General features: G+C 43.9%; 1 protein-coding gene across 2 annotated transcripts in view; it reads right to left on the reverse strand.

The window, feature by feature from the left end:
• TIAM2 (TIAM Rac1 associated GEF 2) overlaps nucleotides 1–20,048 on the reverse strand; it is a 552,861-nt gene that overhangs the window by 261,455 nt on the left and 271,358 nt on the right. For both annotated transcript variants that reach the window (XM_069607743.1, XM_069607744.1), the window contains 2 exons: nucleotides 6,371–6,463; nucleotides 2,233–2,493 (listed from right to left, as the gene is read on the reverse strand). In XM_069607743.1, coding sequence (XP_069463844.1) covers nucleotides 2,233–2,493; nucleotides 6,371–6,463 — 354 coding nt within the window. The remainder of the gene's footprint in view (nucleotides 1–2,232; nucleotides 2,494–6,370; nucleotides 6,464–20,048) is intronic.

Below are 20,048 nucleotides of genomic sequence, written 5' to 3' on the forward strand. Positions count from 1 at the left end.
AAAATGCAGCACACACAATTTGTCTTTTCATGGCTGATGCAGTGTCCTGTAAATGTTGGGCTTTTAAATGGTCTTGTTCTGAGCTTTGCACAGCGTCCTGGAGTCTCAAGGCAACTGGGGAAGAGTCTAACTCCTAATATAGGTATAATGCTGCCTCCATGGCTTACTTGCATAAAAGGTACCCTCCCACCCCAAGTGCCAAATCCAAAGAGTTAATCTGACTCAAGCGGGACTGCTCTTTTAGTGTAATTGTGCTTATTTTCTATGGCTTTTCTTCTTATAAGAGGTTATAGTTATTATCCAATTGTCATCAAGCGCCACTAAGTTGATCCGGTCTGCACCAGGGTATGTTTGAATGCAATTGAGAAGTACCTTTAAACAAACCAACAAAATGAACGTCTGAGAAAATATCCTTCCAGGATTACCTTTCTCTGTATTGTATTGATGCACTAAAATCATAACATTTTTAAGACATTATAGGTATTGTTGAATGCAGGGTTCGAAATTGATGGGAGTTATTTAACTCATGGGTAAAGCCTAGGAGAGCCTCGTAGGCTTTACACCAAAAGTTGTATTTGGCAGCCCAGGCCAACTGGTGCTATGCAAATATACCTGTGTGACATTATTTCAGTGTCTTTGGGAATTTGTACAAATGAGCATTAGCACACATCTAGAAGACATTTAAAACATAATTGGTTGTATATAACTGGCAAAGTTATAGTTTTATGAAAGTCTGGTTTCCATTTACCAAAGTTTTTTTTGATAGGATGGGCTTTGTTGCACTCTCACTGGTCGAACAGACATTTGTTTGATTTTTATATATCTCTTTAACAATGTAGGTTGTGTCGTGATACTGTGCAGTGTTTTTCAGAAGTAACAACATAATGTCACCATCAATGTATCCAAGAATAACGAATCAGAGCTGTGAATTCACATATAGGATACAGGAGCAATTTTGCTCTTGCTGTTCGAATAATTTTGTAGAAGGAGGCTGATTTGGCAATCAATATTTTCTTGGGTGGGGTGAAGGCATGTGAGAAGACTGGATGCAGCTTGCTATGTTACTCATGAGTTCTAGTAGTGCTTTAGGGAGAAGGGACCAAAATACTCTGAAAGCGTGACCTCTAGAGTAGTTCTGGTTGCACTTGAGCAAAAGAGTGCAAATAGATTCAAGGCTGCGGTTCCAATTGGGTGGTTTGTGACAAGGGAAGTCAGTTTGTTGATTAAGTATATTGTTGTTCTGAGGATGGGCCAGTACATGATTCATTTGTAGTTGAAATGTGTTTGAAAAGTGATGGCTTCTAGTGAAGCTTGCTGGAACCTGAATCCATAGCTACTATAATGAAATCCTTACATTGTAATATCCTAAGCAAAGTGAGAATTTGAGAGAAAGACAGACAGAGTGAGGGAGAGAGAGGGAACGAAAGAAAGAGAAAGAGAGAGAGATAGGGTGACACAGACAGACTCACTCGAAAACCAACATGGCAGTCAAAGAGCAGCACTTTTTGTTACCAATATAATCTAGAGTCCATACAGAAGAAATAAATGCCTTGTCTAACATTGACCACCTACAATATTACAAACGTACGAGGGGTAATAAGATTGTTTCATTTGTATAAGGATGAATATATTCACTATATTGTTAGCGTTTGAAGGCACCTGGACTTCCAGGTTCTAGTAAGGGCTACAGAATAGCAACAATTCAGAGGTCATGGTATGGAGCCAGAAAACAATAAAAGTAAATGAATTAGCCATCACACATGCAGCCCAAAAAACGGTTTCAATAATATACCTACATGGACATTAAAATGTCCTATATGTATGTTTGGAGCCCTAAAATGAGCAATGCAGTTCATATCAATGCTACTCCTGCAAAGGCGTGAAACACAACAGGGAAAATGCAAAGACTTGTAACTTCAAACCTAGAAAGCGTCATCTACTACTATGGAAGCCCCTTTGTAAGTTTGACAGAAATGCTTTCAACGTCCCAGGGTTTGATAGCAATACCCGAGAAGAGCTATTCTGTATTACCCGAGCCACTGCAACAGGTATTTTAGGGGCTAATCTGCCAGCTATAGCATAAGGGCAAGTTTAGTTCCGACTCCTCAGGTCATAGAAATGCATTAAATTAATCAATCACACATGTGCATATCCCCTAAAACAATCCAGCACTGGTCAAGAAGAAAGAATAACAGAACCATTGCAATGGCGAAGAAGCTAACATGAACCCACCTTTTGCAGTAATGTATTTGAAGTTATGCAAAAACTCTTCCAGGAGCTGGGACTGGTTTGCGGGCGGCAAAGGGTCCTTTTGTTCTTCAGCAATGTCGCTTCCTGGCTGCGAGGCCTGCAATGCATGCGCAGAGTCTGTGCCATCCGTTCGCAAGGTGAGCAGCACGCTTTTGTCAGAGAATAGCTCCTCCATCCTGCAGAGGTCCAGGTCAGGCACGGGCTCACCATTGAGAACAAGAATTTCATTTCCCATCTTCAGACCTGACAGCAAGAAAAGGAAGTAGGCAGCGCATATTACTAAATATCAAAAGGCTACTGCACAATGTTTCTGAAGAAATCACATTGCAAAAGATCTATTATAAATGTCTGTTAATAAAACATTGAAGGGGCCGCCGCCATACAAAACAACCACTCCTCAGAGATTGAAGCCTATGCGGCATATGGTCTTGAAATATTTTATTGATTTATTTCATTTCTTTTTTACATTTGTAGAGCGCACTGCAGCCCACAGGCATCGAGGCGCTTTTACATGAAAGTGTACGTAGGCAAGATTACGGTTGCATTAAGTGGTGGAAAAAAACATGTGGTTTCTTGGTTACAGAATAGGAAGTGCTTGGTTACAGATGCAGTTCGAGGCACTGGAAGGTTACAACAGTGGCAAAAACTTTGAAGGCTAAATTAGGTACCTGGTGAGAATCTTTTAAGAGTGTACAGAGTAGACATTTTGGGAGTCGTATCCAAAAGATCAAAGTGTTGCACACCCAGAGTCAACATGCCCACATTTATTTTTAGTTACCCTTTTTCAAGTGTGTTTCTATCCTTCTTTTTCCATTTTGAATATCTCAAAGTTGGCTATGAATATGAGACAATCCCATCACAACCTTTACTGCGCCAACCTCAGCGGGGTACGAATGCCACTGCTGGGTGTACAACCCTCTCTTCCCATCCAGCTGCTTACAGCCATGTACTTTCTAAGCATAATGCACTGCTTGTCCATTCAGCTGAACTGAAATCTCATAGAAACCCTCATCTGTCAAGGGGGCAGGCTCACCTTCGCTTGCTTGTCACAGTGCATTAGAGGAGCTGGGTTATTTGGGTTGCAGGCCATCGCCCTTTGGGCATTTTTTAATGTTTCCCAGTCAGCCTCTGTGACATGACTAACACATTCTTTGCGTGCAGGACCTAGACCATGCTAGTTATTGGAGACCATACTCCTTAATGGACAAAGGAAGCTTAATCATACATCAATGTTTAATCCACAGGTTATAGTAGATAAACCGCACTTTTCCAAACTGCGGATTGCCACATAGAACATAGATCCAAATCGTAGCAATGACCTTCAAGCCCAGGCAAGAGCAAATATCAGTACCACACAGTATCTGCATGGTACACTATGCACTATGCACTGTCCTACTCAGTCTCACAGGCTCCTGGCGAGAGGCCCAGCGATGCAACTGTAACCCCACCTTGGATGACTCATGGTGGGGACAGCGAAATGATGCCTCCAAACCATCCAGCCCCTTCCCGCTCACAGGCTGTGGGGTGATGCTCAGCTGCATAGCACTAACTTCACCTTCCTTACTGGCCTTGAGGTTAGACACACTTAAAAAGTCCCGCCAACTGCTAATCTTTCAGAAGCTGAGCTTAGGCTATGACCCACTAACATGCCAGTACTCCAACCTTTACTTATGTCAGGCATTAGGACAAGATTTGAAAGGATATGAATTCCTTTGGACAGCTGCGCAAAGGAACTTACTACTTGATCCCAGTGTAAATTCTTATCAGGATCCCCAACAGTGGTCGTTTATGCAACAAGGCATTTAGTGTGCATCCCTGCTAACCGAAGTAGCGAACTCTTTAACCCCTGATGAAACTTATTGCCAACTCCCCTGCCCCAAGAGCCGCTCGATACTTGGCAAGTTGCTCCTAAGGAACTGAGAAATGGGTAACGCGCCCCAACAACCTAGAAGATACACTTCCCAATGTACAGGTTCTTTGCCCCAACTAACTGCCTTATCTATACAGGTCATCAACACTCTGACAAAGCCAGAACCTAAGGGTTCGGTTTCAATGTTGTGACCTCCTTTCCTGCTCTCCTTCCTATCCCTTTATTTCTTTCAACCACAGTGCGCCCAAGCACCCTGTTTGCAAGTAGTGCGATACAAAATAAAAAATAAATACTGATATAGAAATCCATAAAAATAGTCACCAAACTCTCTAAACCAAGGACCCCATCCATCAATGGCTAAAAGGAAAACTTGTTTTCTCAGCATCTACACCTCTTGAAGAGCTCTACCTTCTGGAATCTAGCCAAAGAGTACGATCATTAAATACTCTCCTGAGGGCCTGTGGCCGACTGCCTGTGCACAGCTGCCATCAGTTAAGACTGTCAATATTCGCTTCAGAAAACAAGAAAGAGCACCCGTAACTCACTGACCAATCACTGTCCAAAAACGTACATTCGGCGTCACAGCAAATTGCCAATAGCATGGAGAAAAGAGCGCTCTTTCAGGTACATTCCTGAAGCACATTTGCACTGTGAGAGGCCCTTGCTTGCCCTTGTCCAGTCCATGGAAGAAAGTCCCTTACAAGCCCAAACTTGGCCAAATAAATCAAGCACTGCTGCTCACCAAACCGAACTATACCTCATTCCTTCCACGATACAGCTTGTTTCCTCACATCAGAACTGTGACTTCTCACTTGCCAGTGAGACCCTGTTGTTCATACACATCTTCCAGCAAAGCACAAAATGCCAAATCGCAAGGTACTAGGTAGGCATAAATGTTACTCACTGATCGCCTGAGTTCTCCACAAGAAGACATCACACAATTATGCGTACTCGCTAAGAGTGAATTATCATAAGCATATGGCGAGTGCCATTTTTTGTGTTTTGCTCCCAGTACAACATTTTACACGGTTGTGACACATATCATCTGACTATCCGTCTTTCAAGCCACAGAGCTAACCTTCACACAGTAAAGGTGAGTGTCTACCTTAGGGGCGTAAAGACAGATCAGCACCAGCAAATACTATCAAACATACCATGTTGGTCTTCAGGGTATTAAATAAATTATGTATCCATGCCAGTGGCCTATGCCATCTTAAACACACTTTAAATGCTACTGACTGACCCATCCACCCACATCATCTTTCCAATGAGTGCCTGGGCTGATGTGGTATACCAAAGTACTACTACACTGGGGAGGACGCCCACCTTCTAAATATGTCAGCATGCAGGCATGCCCACAAAGGACGTTAGATTTGCTTTTCTAAAAAAGTTAGCCAGAACTGAAAGCATGCATGGAGGATGTAGTGCACATTAATAATTAAAAAACAGGAGCAGGGGATGTCTGCTCTCAATACCTTGAGGAAGTGAAAACTGGGGCAACTGTTGCCTGCTCTTACAAGTGCTAAAAGGTCTCCCTATTGTCCCAATGCGCTCCATACCGTATTGCAGAGGCTGAACATTTGGAACGTATGAAACAAACTTGCTGGTTTTGTTTATGGGCTGAATGTATTAATCTTCTCAGAGGGTCTCTGTCCATATTAGGTGTCAGAAACGAGTAAGTGCCACAACTATACTTCAAGGAATTTGAGTTTATTTGAGTAGGGAAAGTAGCCCAGGTATGGGCTGGGGGTGTTGCCAATGCCCAACACCAGCCCTGCTGAGGCGTCTGTTTGGGCAGAGAATTGTAGCAAGTGTTCAGGAGGGCGGGGCAGGTGCTCTCCTATCTGTTATTGCATAATGAACAGCCAGTTTCCATCAGCAATGACCTACTGCCCATTCTTAATGTAACACCCACCCCCCCCAATTCATTGTAGTGGTCGAGATTTGCTTAAAGGAAATATGATGACGACCACCAAACCGACAAATGGTGATGCCTTTCATTACTGACAACATGCTTCAGATTCAACATGGAAATTAGCACTGCCCATCTACTAGGAACGAAATAGGTCAACAACTACCCTCCTATTAGCGAGGAAAGTTCTTGTGATTGGGGCTTACAATGTGGACAACAAAAATTAGATCCATAAAAAAGCTAAAATCAGGCATCCTTCTCTGCAAGACTGGACAGCAGGAATCAAAGGCACATGTAGGAGGTATTGCTTATTCAAATGCATGATATATGTAACCCACCTTCCTTGTAAGCCAGTCCACCCCGAAGAACTTCGCCGACAAATATATGGCTGAGATGCTTGTGTTGGTTGACCTGTGCAGTCACTGCAAACCCTGGAAGGACAAAACAGGAAACACTTAGTTGGTACATCGGATTTGTTTTAGCTCAGAAATCAGTCCTCATATGCTCTGCTTGTGTCAGACTTGTGATTAAAGGTAAATATGTTTCTAAGTATCTTCCGCAGTAGGCTGTTGGACACGATGATAGAATAAAAAAGACCCCTAACTGCATCTGAAGGCCAGAAGAGTTTTAGTGACCCTGGGTCCCGCTGTAAAATGATATCCTGTACCTAGAAAGGTGTGTGCTATGTTGGCGCCTACAGAGCAGGGTTGATATCAAACATTTTACCAGGTTTGCCAAAATGTATGCCCCATTTTCCGATTAAAAGCCACAGAGAGGATGTGAAATTATCAAAGTACACGAATAGGGCAAAAACAAAAAAATTGTAGGCATAGCCAACCCTACCTTGAAAAATGTTTGTAAAAAAGGTAAGTCTATTTAAAAACACGATTTTAAAAGTGGGATTTTGAGTCCTTGGCTAAGGAAATATTTTTTTTAAATCGTCTACAATGTGTGCGTTCACCCACCTTCTAAGTGAACATTCAAACCTGTGTTTCAAGGCTTCTAAAACACAACATCGCTGGAGTAAAATGACTTACAATCCTTGAACTGGTTAAAATGACTACTTTTCAGCAATGTATACCACCACCCCTCGTGTACCGTCGCTATCAGACATACAGTGGTGATTGGTGCAGTATAAAAGCTCAGTAACTTAATGGATGCCTGCTCTGTTCTGGACTAAGCTGTACACCCCGTAGGAGCTCCAGTGAAAACAAAACGCTGGTCGGAAATTGCTTTCACTCGATTCCATGTCAGTTTGGCTATTTTATTAAAACAATAGCTGTGGCAATTGGCATGGAATGGTAAACATTTATGGAATTTTCCGGCTCAGCATGGATGGTAATTTAGTAATACAATGCTTATAGATTCGCTAGAATACTGGCATCCGGGTGAGCAAACATAACTGTCATTGTTGGACAGATAGTATTCACTTGAAATGATCTCAATCGAACACAGGAGCTTTGCTATTTTAGCCTCATTTATTTTTGTTTATTGGATATTTTTGAGGTGCCTATAGAACAGACTGTGGGAGGGTCAATATTGTGGGATAATGACCAAACACCAAGTTATGGTCCGAGGTGAAGCAGAGGGCCATAAGTTGGGGAAGGGTCATGATCCCATGTGGTACTGTCCCCCTCCCGAGGCCAATAACCTCATGGTGGTAGTAGCAACACATGTTTTGGAGTTTTTGTGGTGAAGTAAATAATTGTGTTTTAAGAGTGAGTAAACAGACAAACTGAGATAGTAAATTAGATGTGGTATTATTTTGCATCCTTTAAATAACATCTTTATAAGTTAAGCATTGTAATTATAACTTGATTGAACTGGAACAGGTTTAACATCTAGGTGTCATGTAAAAGTAAACTGTTTCTCTATAAGAACACATGTTCCAATGTTTTCCCTTTCTCGAGTTAAATAGCATGTTACAGCAAAAGAAAAAGGTCAAGCCAGAGAGGAAGTGACTTGGTGAGACAAATGCTTGCATGGAAATTGCACTGTTGTGATCCTGCCTGCTTCTGGAGAGAGAATGTTGCCAATAGTTATTGACTGCACTCTAAACATTCTGATTGGCTGAGAAGAGGTCTGATTGGCTGAGAAGAGGTCACTAACGATTTCCATGTGCTAATATTGTATGTGTTCAAAGCCCCACAGATAAGCTGTTAGGAAATGCCTGATTGATAGCTTGTCCAGTCTGTAAGGCTCTTTCTAGTTATTCTGATTTGTCTTGGTGGAAATGGGTTAGTATTTCACCACTGCATGCAAAGGGTGAATACAGTAGGATTTCAGCTGTGCACATGGTGGAGATCTTCAATAACTGCTACCATTACCACCCCTTTCTTGCAATTGCATAGATAACGCATGATTGGTGCTGGTGAAGAAAATCTGGCACAATCCATGCAATAGCACCGACTGTCCACCCTCTGAAATGAACCAGGACAGGCAGGAAAACACCCAGCAGTATTTCCACATCCAAAACCTTTAGAAAGAGTGCATACATCAATTATGGGAAGCAGTGGCGGCCCACCCATAATATCTCAAAGGACAGTCTCCTCCAAATATTACGATGCTGGCAGGAATTGCTGTAATTCAGAGCAGTCTCCATCAGTCAACCTGACAGTGTGTGCTCTGCATGACAAGCAACCCTGCAGGTTATTAGATGTATAGGTTGCCGTCTCACATAAGGGATTGCCAGGCCTCTGTCCCTGCAGGCACAAGATGGCGCTTGTAAACCCTGATTGATAGGCAGCCTTGGGATATCTGATTTAGATGTTCTCATGGCCGCACCTGGGTCGCACAGTGACCCGACCTAGGGTGGAGAGTTGTGAATGCAGATTATGAACTGAAGACAAGGACGGCCCTGAGGGACTTTGCAGAAAGGTGGTATTAAAAAATGGGATATTATGCCTGCATGAGAGTTTGTTTAAATGTGTGTGTGACTGCAGGTATGTGTTTATGTGCATAAAAAAATATAACTACAAATACAATAGAGAAATGTTGGGGAAGTGAGCTACACGCTTGTGATTCCATGCAGAGGGGACTAAGCCTAGCAGTTCAGAAAGGGCTGCTCTCACTGGTGGCAGTACCTGACTGATTTGCATACGGCAGGACCCCTTTTGCAATGGCACAGACGGGCTAAGACACTGGTGTAGAAGGGTGCCCAGAGGAGTGCCAGTGGTTCAGTTTAATTCAAAACCTTTCACCCATCACTTTTTTGGTTTCAGTGTGCGACACAGGGCAGAACTTGGGTACTCGGAGCAAGACTGCAGTGGAAATGACAGTCACTGACAGCAACACTGGGGCAGAACTGGGCCCTAAGAGCAACATTTGGCCATAACAGTGACATGGGGAAGAATTGTGGCAGGGAGGGCCACATGGTTCAGAACTTTGGAAATGAAATCCAAATGGAGAAGACTTGAGAGCTGCATGGGGCATAACTAAGGCAGTAACATGGGACACAAGCACGGCATTGAAAGATCCATGAGGAAGACCTAGGAAAATGAAAGTGACATGCAGCAAGTTAAAGGCAGCGGGCCTGAATCTGAATTAATGGAATATTTTGTGTACCATTGTACAACTGCTTGTAAACCATGATTTTGTATTGAATTTCACACATAAATTGAGCTATAAAATGCACTATTTTTACCAATTTTTAAAACAGTTTTCGGGAGAGAATCCCCATAAGACATCCGAAGTGGGTTCAGGCTCACTCCAAACACATACTGAGTTGCGGGAAAACATTTACGCCCACCAATAAAAAAGTTCAACAGTTCCCTCTGATGGGAAGGGGAATCTATGGAGATCAGCAGAAATCTCCCCACTCAGGACACCCCAAAGAGGTGCACTTTTCATCAAACCTTCACTTGGATGAAATCATATCCACACATTTATCTCATATTAATTCTTATTTTTTTTACATACACAACCTGCAATTGCATGGCTCATTATCCACTAGACGGTTGAATCTTGATGAGAGCACATACGGCTATTAAACATGTAAAATCTCTTTTGGCTACTACTTTACAACTCTAGTCAATGATCTATAAACCACATGCACAGACTCTACTGGCATCCCAAACTCCATCTTTACCCCTCATTTCCTTTCTTAATGTGCCATTAACCCTTTCCCACCTTGCTCTCGCCCCTCCTCTGCTGCTCTTTTCTATTCTCTCGCTGACCAAGGTCCAGATAGTCCTGGAAGGAGCACAATACATGCCTCTCCTGAAAAACATCATTGCTGTTAGACCAATATGGGATTTAAACACATTTCTAACCTAAGAGCATATATTAATTTAAGGAAAATGTGTGGGATTGCCCATTTCATGAAGCCAAATAGGGCGTTATCAGGGAGAAGGTTAAAGTGACCACTGCTAGCCACCACACACTGGATGCAAAAGGTGGCATACTTTCAGAAACTAAACTTAGGCTGTGCCTTTGTTTCCCTGGGAATGGGGTGCCAACATGCCAGGTCTGCAATTCGAGAGAAACATCTTCATTTCAAGCATGAGTGCTATTTCTCCTTGCGTGGCTATGGGGAAACCAAGATCTTGATGTGTGCTACCTATGCCCACCACGCTTCACCAATTGGGCACATTCCAGGTATTTAGAGCAAAATGGTGCTTTTTGTGAGTTGAATTTGGTCAACTAATGGGTACATATTTAAGTGCCCTCCTTTTCGCTCTTTAAGTCCCTGTTGTCACTTTGACAAGAGTTATTAGGTGCATTTACCACCCACTCACTGGACGCTAGGTGTTAGCAGAGGGCATAGGCAATGACATATCACCTGTGACCCACTTAGCATGCCAGGGCCAGAGATTCAGAAGTAAAAAATCAAGAGTATATAGTGCCGGGATGAGACTTATTACTAACAAGGCAATGTCCAGTAGACTAACATTACAAAAAAGTAATAACCAGCAAAAAGCCTGTGGCGGGAATGCCCATAAAACTGTGTTGCCGAAAGCTTCCCCGCACTCACACAAAGGCCACAAATCACCCGCTGGCTGGACTAACCGCTGAGGAGCAATCACCAGGCAGAGACTGTACCACTCCGAGGAGGGACAACCCCACTCCCCTAGGTCCTGATTGATCGAGAGCCAGACTATGCAAAGAATGAATCGTGCTATAATATATTTTGCCAATACGGATGTCTTTTGTTTTGTGTTTTTTGTTTAAAAAAAATGTAATAAAATATCAATGTTGAAAAAAAAAAACTGTTGCCGGGAGCAAAATAGTTTTGTATGTCGAATCAAGGAAAACATTTTTAAGGGAACCTCTGCTAGTGGGCCAAGAATGATGGCGTTGTCCCATCCCTTGTCACTTGAACCCCAGTATGGTCCTGTAATAGTGGCAAGGGAACTATGATCAGTCTCCCAGTCTACATGCAAGAAGAACTGGACACTGGAAACCCTCTACCCTAAGACCGGAAGACCGAGCCATAGGACAAAGTTCACTGTCTCTCATAGCAATTGACAGGCAGGGATTGCAGCATGAACAATGCAATATTCTCCAAGCCCCCTCGCTCTCCAGGCGCATGTCGTTCTGTTTGGTTAACCTGTGACATCACAACAATGGGATTACCTCCAAATACCTAACAGGGGAAGGGATTGGTTGGAGAGGTGAACTACATATGCATTCTATAATGGGTTAATATGGTTATTGGACAAGCCATATCTGGTGGCTCCTCCTGAGACCACCTCTATGTGTTGCGAATACAAATTTACCGGTTACCTTAAGGTGATTGGCCGGTGAAACATAGTGTAAGCTTAGCTTGAAAGGTGGTTAGGAATTAGACAGAAAGGGTCTTCTCAGCCTGGGAGGTTTGGACAGTTACCAGGCCAAGTGCAACTATTCAAGGTAGTGGCAACAACAACAAAGGTGCTGTATGTTCCCGATAAATTACCATCTCCGATCGCCTAAGCCTTGACACAGAACATTTGGCTTGAACCTGTATTACTTTTGTATCCTCCTGTCTTTAGATCGATTGGAACAAACACCTCGTCTGGCTTGAATGAATAGGCTTTGTCTCGTAGATTCAGGTCACAAGTGTAGGGACCATGAAATGGAGCCCTCTTGCCTGTAATTATGAGTAATAATGACGTGTGTTCCTTGCAAGTGTCCAATCTCTTCTGTTAATTTAAAACCTTCCTTCTTTCAGTGTCCTTGGTGAGGCTGTGCATGGTTGTCTGTGCTGGAAGCCTAGTCGGCATTCTTGAGAAGGATCAGCCTGTCAGCCTTCCTCTGTGTTCTTAAGTTCATCCTGCTTTTCCCATTCACTCCAATCTACCGATAGCTTCCATCTGTATTTGCATGGCCGCCCAGGTTAGTTGCGGTTTAGCGTTAGCAAGCAGTCCAAATGTATTTGTATGCGTCTTGCGGTTTCCACGTAGGAAAAGGTATACGTATGTCAGCCCTCTAACTATGTGAGCCCGATCCTCACACCAAAGCTCAGCGCACAGTGATAACTGAACTGAAGCAGCCAACAGCACACCACTTCTCTCACTCTTCTACTCCCTCTTCACCCGACTAACCTAACCCACCTGTGTTTTGTTCACAGATCCACCTGACCGCCTGTGGACCACCTCTGTTGGTGACGGTGCGCGATATAAATAACTTTAACATAAGCATATTCCTTGTGTCTAAGAAGAATGCGGCCTAAGTGTCTGCGTAACTTTGTCCAGGGATGTCTATGTGCTTCATGTTTAACGCATCTATGTCATGATCTCCGTCATGATGTCATCAGCATTATTCGAGGTTGCAGTCAGTTAATTTATTCGATTGATGGCAGCTGTAGCTCTTCAATTCGGTAATCTGGTCATGGTCTGAATGGTTATCTGAGTGAGTAGCGCTTCTCACACCTGCGATACATCAATGATGGTGATGAAGGGCACGAAGCGATGTACAAATATTGTTTCTCTTTCGAAGGGCTGTTTTAGCTATACAGGTCCCCTATCTGTATACAGCACACTGTTACCACTTGCAGGTACAGGTTTCTCTGTGAGTTTCTAACACCCACCCCCTTTTTTGTGTTTACCACCTATAGGGAGATACAATCCTCTTTTGGCCCAGATGAACCCACCCTGGAAGCCGAAATGTCCTAGGGTCCAGTACCACTACTGTTGACCCTATATACATCTCTGGGAATTGTTTGTTTCCTGACGTAGACCGACTGAGGATTGGTCACTCATAGATCGAAAAATCGGTGTACAACTATATAGGACTCACAATCGACATTGCAAGGAAAACTGCTCCTTACCTATATGCAAATGTACACTATTTACTAACACTCCCCACTCTGTCCTGCTTTACTCTTGCTGGAGAATTCTCCAAATGGGAAAATCATTTGTTCAAATTTCTTTTGCAATTAAAGCAAATGTATCTCTGCTGTTTTTGGTAAAGAATTCTACCACTCAAGTGTTGATGTATGCAGAGTTTTGGTCAAAAATGTATTATCATAATTTAGTTATTTTGCTTTCTGGTTACTTTATTCTTTTGCATACAGAACAGGTCTGAGACCTGTGCTCTATTACTGCCTGTACTTTTTGCTTTTCCATTTTATCAGGACACTGTATTTTGTTTTTTTCTGTTTTGATAAAGAAAGTGGAGTGCAATAAATAATAAAAACTGCACCTCAAAAAAAGTGGTTTCTCGTAAATAACATAGAGCATACCCACACAATACAATTTATATTGTCTTGACCACCCCTCAGGGGGCTTAGATTACATCACTAGGATGAATCACTGGTGAATTTTTTTATACACCACCGTTTTCAATATAATCAACTACATGCAGAAGTTATAGTATGTTTCAACTTTGCTAGGCGGCTACCCCTTCCTGTGACGCATTGCTTACCTCAGCCTTAGGTTCTGCCATTATGGGCTGCCCCTCTAGTGTACCTACCTTCGATACAGTTTTCACTGTACTAGGGGTCTTTTTGAATTATTTACATTGAAGCCTGCTATTCTCACTTAGGGCTCTTCATTGTATTAACTTTGTTGTTAAATATAGCACTGATTTGCTACTCAAGCCAACCTGTAGTTTTTCGGGGGTTTCCCTTTATCCCTTCTTCCTTCTCTCCCCTCACTTCCAGCCACTCTCACACCCTTCTACCCTCCCTGCACGATGGAACAGATACTTAGCTTCTCAGAGGATCAAACCAATGAAATCATTAGAGGTCCCTCTCTTTTCAACATGCCGGGAGCCCTACTAATGACATCATCCACAGCATCAGGAGATGAACTCCTCAAACTAAAGAAAAAGTGCTTCTGGGCGGAAGTACATGGTCATTTTTTGAGAGAATACTTAAAAACCAATATGGTGCTGCTAGGACTAACAATTCGGAATGAGCCTGCACTATTCTTAGAAGACCAAGAGTATATGCTCGGCTTTAGCCAAATTGCTACAAAATGCAGCCGGGACCTAATGGTTCTAACGATCACCACGGCCCAAAGGATTCATCTGAAAATCAAAATAGAACTGGAAAATGAAGAAAAGAAATTCCTTAATGACAATGCATTAGATAACGCACGTGAAAAGCTTAAGGAAATAAATAAGGTCATGGATCAATTTATGGCGGACACTCTGGAGAAAAAGCATAAAACATTGGCTAAGGATATGTCAACCTTCAAGATAGAGAAAGTAAACCCTTACCTGTCGCCAGATTACAAAGAAAATACAGAGAAAGAAAGAGCACAGAACACAGCAGGCGCGGCCAGACAAAGAAAACGCTGGGTCACTTTCTCGGACACTTCAAGCTCAGGCTCGGGTTCTGGAGACCCGAATCCTCAATTTGGTAGGAACATGCAGCCCAGACCACCATTTTTTCAACAACCACCGCCTTTTTTAGGGCAAGGGGGCCTCAACAACAGCTTTTGGGGCCCCCACCAATGCCAACGTTCAGATATCCACTGTGGCACAGACCGAGGGGACAACGCCGCAATCGACGCTGCTAGCCACTCCTGACACACTACCAGTCTTCAATCTGTCTGGGGGAAAACCTTACTAAAGAAGAACTAGCAGTGCTCACAAAAGGCCTCTCATATGTCCCAACCAACAATACCGATTGGTTTGGACTGGAAAACTAACTCCAACATTTCTTCAGATCCATTCAACTCAAGGAACATTTCCAAGAAGCTGATCAGAGACCAGAAGAGGAAGACACGGGACTGAGACCTAAGTCCAACTACTGCCCCAATGACAATGATACAGAACCAGCCCTCATCACCTTCGAAAGATGTGTCAGACAAGAGGTTGCCAAAATTGACCACACACAGACTTATATCCGACACAACCTGACTAATGGAGAACGTCAGGCTCTCAAACATCTATCCACGAACAACATCGTGATCAAGGCTACAGATAAAGGGGGGGGAATTGTGGTGCAAAGCATTTCACAATATAAAGAAATGGTGCTGACCCTACTCGATGAGAGAACTAATTTAAAGTACTGAGCAAAGTTCCATCAGCCACAATCAAACAAGAAATCTCTTAGTGTACCAGATACGCCTGTGAACGCGACTGGATTACAGATAAGGAGGAACTTTTTCTCAATACTTCAGAAGAAAGAATACCAGCTTTATATGGACTTCCTAAGATCCACAAAGACGCCACCTCCCCGCCCGGTAGACCGATTGTGTCTGGCTGCAGATCCATTCTGGAGCCCCTCTGTAAGTTTATTGACTTCTTCTTGAAACCACTATGCCAACTGACTCCCACCTACCTCAAGGACACGATGTCCACCATCAACCTGTTTGAAAATGTAACCTTTGACAGCAAGACTGATCTCCTGGTGACCCTGGATATAAAAGCCCTTTACACCAGTATCCCACAAACGGCAACCCTTAACTGCATACGGAACCATTTAACTCATCATATGGAATAAGAACGGGTCCCAGTCAACTTCATCCTGGAATTACTGGAAATAGCCCTAACCAAGAACTTTTTCGTGTTTGATGATACCTTCTATCTTCAAGTTGCCGGGACAGCTATGGGGGCAGCCTTTGCCCTAAGCCTTGCCATAATTTTTATGGCAGAATTCGAAGACATTCATGTCCTCACTCAGCAGAACCCATTCTTTAACAATATTAATCGACGGTACAGATACATCGATGACATTTTTGTCTGGAGAGGTACAGCCGACACGCTTATGGCCTTTCATGAATGGCTCAACACCAGATCCACTGACCTTCAATTCACCATCACCATCAGTGCAACAACCATTGACTTCCTGGATCTCACAATCAAAGTGGAGGAGGGCAAACTTACATGCACCCTCTTCAGAAAGGAAACCGACAGGAATTCCCTTCTTCACTACCGGAGCAATCATCCACAAAGCCTCGAGACTAATCTCCCATTCGGACAGTTTCTCAGGCTCAGACGCAACTGCTCAGACATTCGCCAATATCAATATCATGCAGAAATTCTGGAATCTAAACTTTCAGCACAAGGGTACCCAAAGAAATTACTCAGAAACACCAGAAAAAGAGTTTGTTGTATCCCCCGTGAAACACTGCTTGAGCCCAAAATCAGAGACACAGAGAACACCAGAATTACTTGTGTGACCACATTTGGACCCAATACTAATAGGATCAAGAGCATTATCAAGCAATTTTGGCCACTAATCCACCAAGTTTTACCTGGAGAACTTCCACCACGTATGGCCCTTAAACGCTCTAAAAACAGCAGTGAAAGGCTGACACATGCTAGACTCCCTAAAAAGACTCTCAGAACAGGGCTCTGGAATCTAAGAGAAATCACAGGCCACTACCCGTGCGGGACTTGCACGGTCTGCTGATTCACTGGTTAAATAAAGACCTATAAAATCCAAGGCAAGGACTGGGCGTTACGCCAGCATACCAACTGAAAAACTCGCAATTTCATCTATGCAATCAAATGCCCTTGTGGCCTCCGTTACATAGGCCAGACCAGCAGACCAATACACAAACGTATTGTGGAACATCGGTCCAGGATCAGATGTTGGACCCTCACAGCACCACTGGTCCCACACTTCCTGGAACTACAGCATAATCAGGACCAGCTCAAATGGTGGGTGCTTGAAAAAATACAGAACTCCGGGAATGTCACCAGTGCCCTGAACTACAAAGAAGCATGGTGGGTTTTCAAGTTACACTCCATTGAAACAGGCCTTAATGAGGTAGCACCACTGGACAACCGGTACTACTAAGGGGTTGTTTAGGATGCCCCCGTCTTCCAACCCCAACATAAACAACCCCCCGCCTACTCCTGCAGTCCTCCCATGTTGCAACTTGCTTCCAACCGCATCTCCCACCTTCTCCGATTCCAGCTAGAGAGGGGCAGGGCTGATTTGTTGATTCTTTGTTTTTTACACGTTTTGCCTTTTACAAATGTTCTTCACTAATCTAACTGTAACATACTGCTTTTGTGTTGAGCCAGTCACCAGTTACAAGTTAGTGGGTGTACCACTCCATTATACACCTACAGCTTTTTATCTGTCCCCTTTCCCCAAACCCCTCCCCCCATTCCCCCTTCAGGCAGCCACTATCACACCTGTGCACCAGGGCATTCGTGGACCCAGGTCCATCCCCCACCAGCAGTTTATTACACTGCCTCATGCCCTTTCCACCAACCTTAGGCATACTGGACAGCATTGTTTACTGACAGTACAGGCTCCGTAAATGTACCTGTGTGCAGGCACTTGTACACACCTGATGCTTGCTTCACAGGACTCACGCGCTGGCTCCTTTCATTGTCGGGCTGGCGTGGCACTTTTATTTTATAGGGCACACATATGGGCCTCCAATCCAGTTGGACCCAAAGGCCAGTTCACCACATCTTACTGCCGCGGCTCGCCACTTCACATTTCTCCAAGGCAGCCGGGCAGCTTGATTTTGTCCAATCCCCTTCGAGCGCAGCCCGCGCATACGCGCGGGAGCAGTGCCCTGATGCGTGGCCGCATGCGCATGGGGACAGTGCCTCGATACACAGCCCTCCTGCGCATGCACGGGGGAGTGGTGTCTCGTCACGCGTCCCTGCAGCGCATGCGCCCATGAGTGGCGTTTTGGTGCGCGGCTCCAACATGCATTCACTGCCCTGAAATACAGCTCTACTCTCTCTTCCAGCCCTGCAGCTGTTACTCCGGATAGCTCCTCTCACCATCAGAGGTAAGCATCCACCTCATAGGAGAGCGTCTCTGCTCTGACCGCTCTATCTGGCAGTATCCCCTTCGCATTCCACTTTTACATATGCCTAGCACAGAGGCACACATTTTAAACAGCATTGTTTCTGCCCTTTTTCTTGCCTTCCTCCACAGAATACACCTCCTGTCCTGCTTTAACAGGGGTGCACCTTGGAATCACGGCCCCACAACTCATCTGTGCTGGGTTTATACTCCTACAGCCCTCTACCTGCCCAGGGCTTCCGATGGGCCGTAATTAACTCTGGCCACCACTGGAGGTCATTTAGAAAGCATCATTCAACCATCAGGTAGGAACTCAGCCTACCTTATTACCTCTTGCTCTGCTCTGTCATGCTTTTACTTTGAAGGGCTATACCTGCTCTGATACACACACCAGTGTCTTTCAGATGCAAGGTGGGGCTCTGCCCACAGCCCCACCCAGGGTCTGCGCATCCTGCCGCCTTCCAACTGCTGATTAACCACAGCTCTACAAGACGGAATTGCTGCCTGTGCCCTTCCGCCCTTCTCTTCTTCCCCCACCCCCCAGACCCAAGCTTCAGGTTGGCTTGTTTTTGTTGTTGTTTTTAATGAGAGGTGTTCTCTCTTTTAGCTATACAGGTCCCCTATCTGTATACAGCACACTGTTACCACTTGCAGGTACAGGTTTCTCTGAGTTTCTAACACCCACCCCCTTTTTTGTGTTTACCACCTATAGGGAGATACAATCCTCTTTTGGCCCAGATGAAGGCACCCACCCTGGAAGCCGAAATGTCCTAGGGTCCAGTACCACTACTGTTGACCCTATATACATCTCTGGGAATTGTTTGTTTCCCGACGTAGACTGATTGAGGATTGGTCACTCATAGTTCAAAAAATCAGTGTACAACTATATAGGACTCACAATCGACATTGCAAGGAAAACTGCTCCTTACCTATATGCAAATGTACACTATTTACTAACACTCACCACTCTGTCCTGCTTTACTCTTGCTGGAGAATTCCCCGAATGGGAAAATAATTTGTTCAAATTTCTTTTTCAATTAAAGTAAATGTATCTCTGCTGTTTTTGGTAAAGAATTCTACCACTCAAGTGTTGATGTATGCAGAGTGTTGGTCAAAAGTTTATTATCATAATTTAGTTATTTTGCTTTCTGGTTACTTTATTCTTTTGTATACAGAACAGGTCTGAGACTTATGCTCTATTACTGCCTATACCTTTTGCTTTTCCATTTTATCAGGACACTGTATTTTGGTTTTTGCTGTTTTGATAAAGAAAGTGGAGTGCAATAAATAATAAAAACTGCACCTCAAAAAAAGTGGTTTCTCGTAAATAACAGAGCATACCCACACAATACAATTTATATTGTCTTGACCACCCCTCAGGGGGCTTCGATTACATCACTAGGATGAATCATTGGTGAATTTTTTTATACACCACCGTTTTCAATATAATCAACTACATACAGATGTTATAGTATGTTTCAACTTTGCTAGGCGGCTACCCCTTCCTGTAACACAAGTGTAACAAGGGCCAAATCTGGGTCTCCCTCTTCAGACTAAGGGTTGAAGCAAAACAGGGAAGGGCTTGCCGTATGCTAGGAAGCTGCCCCCAGTTACACCATATCCATACCTTTGGAAATGCAGGAGGGTCATAGTCAGGAGGGACTTGGCCACTCTCATTCGCTCCCTGGATCACACATTATCCCTATCCCCATTGGCCCCTCTCCTGCTATACATTTAAGGCCCCCTCACATGCGGTCAGTCAGTCAGTCCCTTTTTGCCTGTGAGTGGGTGGCACATTTAAGACCCATGGGCTGCTGGAATGTCTATTTTCCATAATGAGTATAAGTGAAGCCCAGAAAGGAGTA

This window comes from Ambystoma mexicanum, chromosome 4q, assembly GCF_040938575.1.
Source record: "Ambystoma mexicanum isolate Mex_15411 chromosome 4q, UKY_AmexF1_1, whole genome shotgun sequence".
Classification (NCBI taxonomy): domain Eukaryota; kingdom Metazoa; phylum Chordata; class Amphibia; order Caudata; family Ambystomatidae; genus Ambystoma; species Ambystoma mexicanum.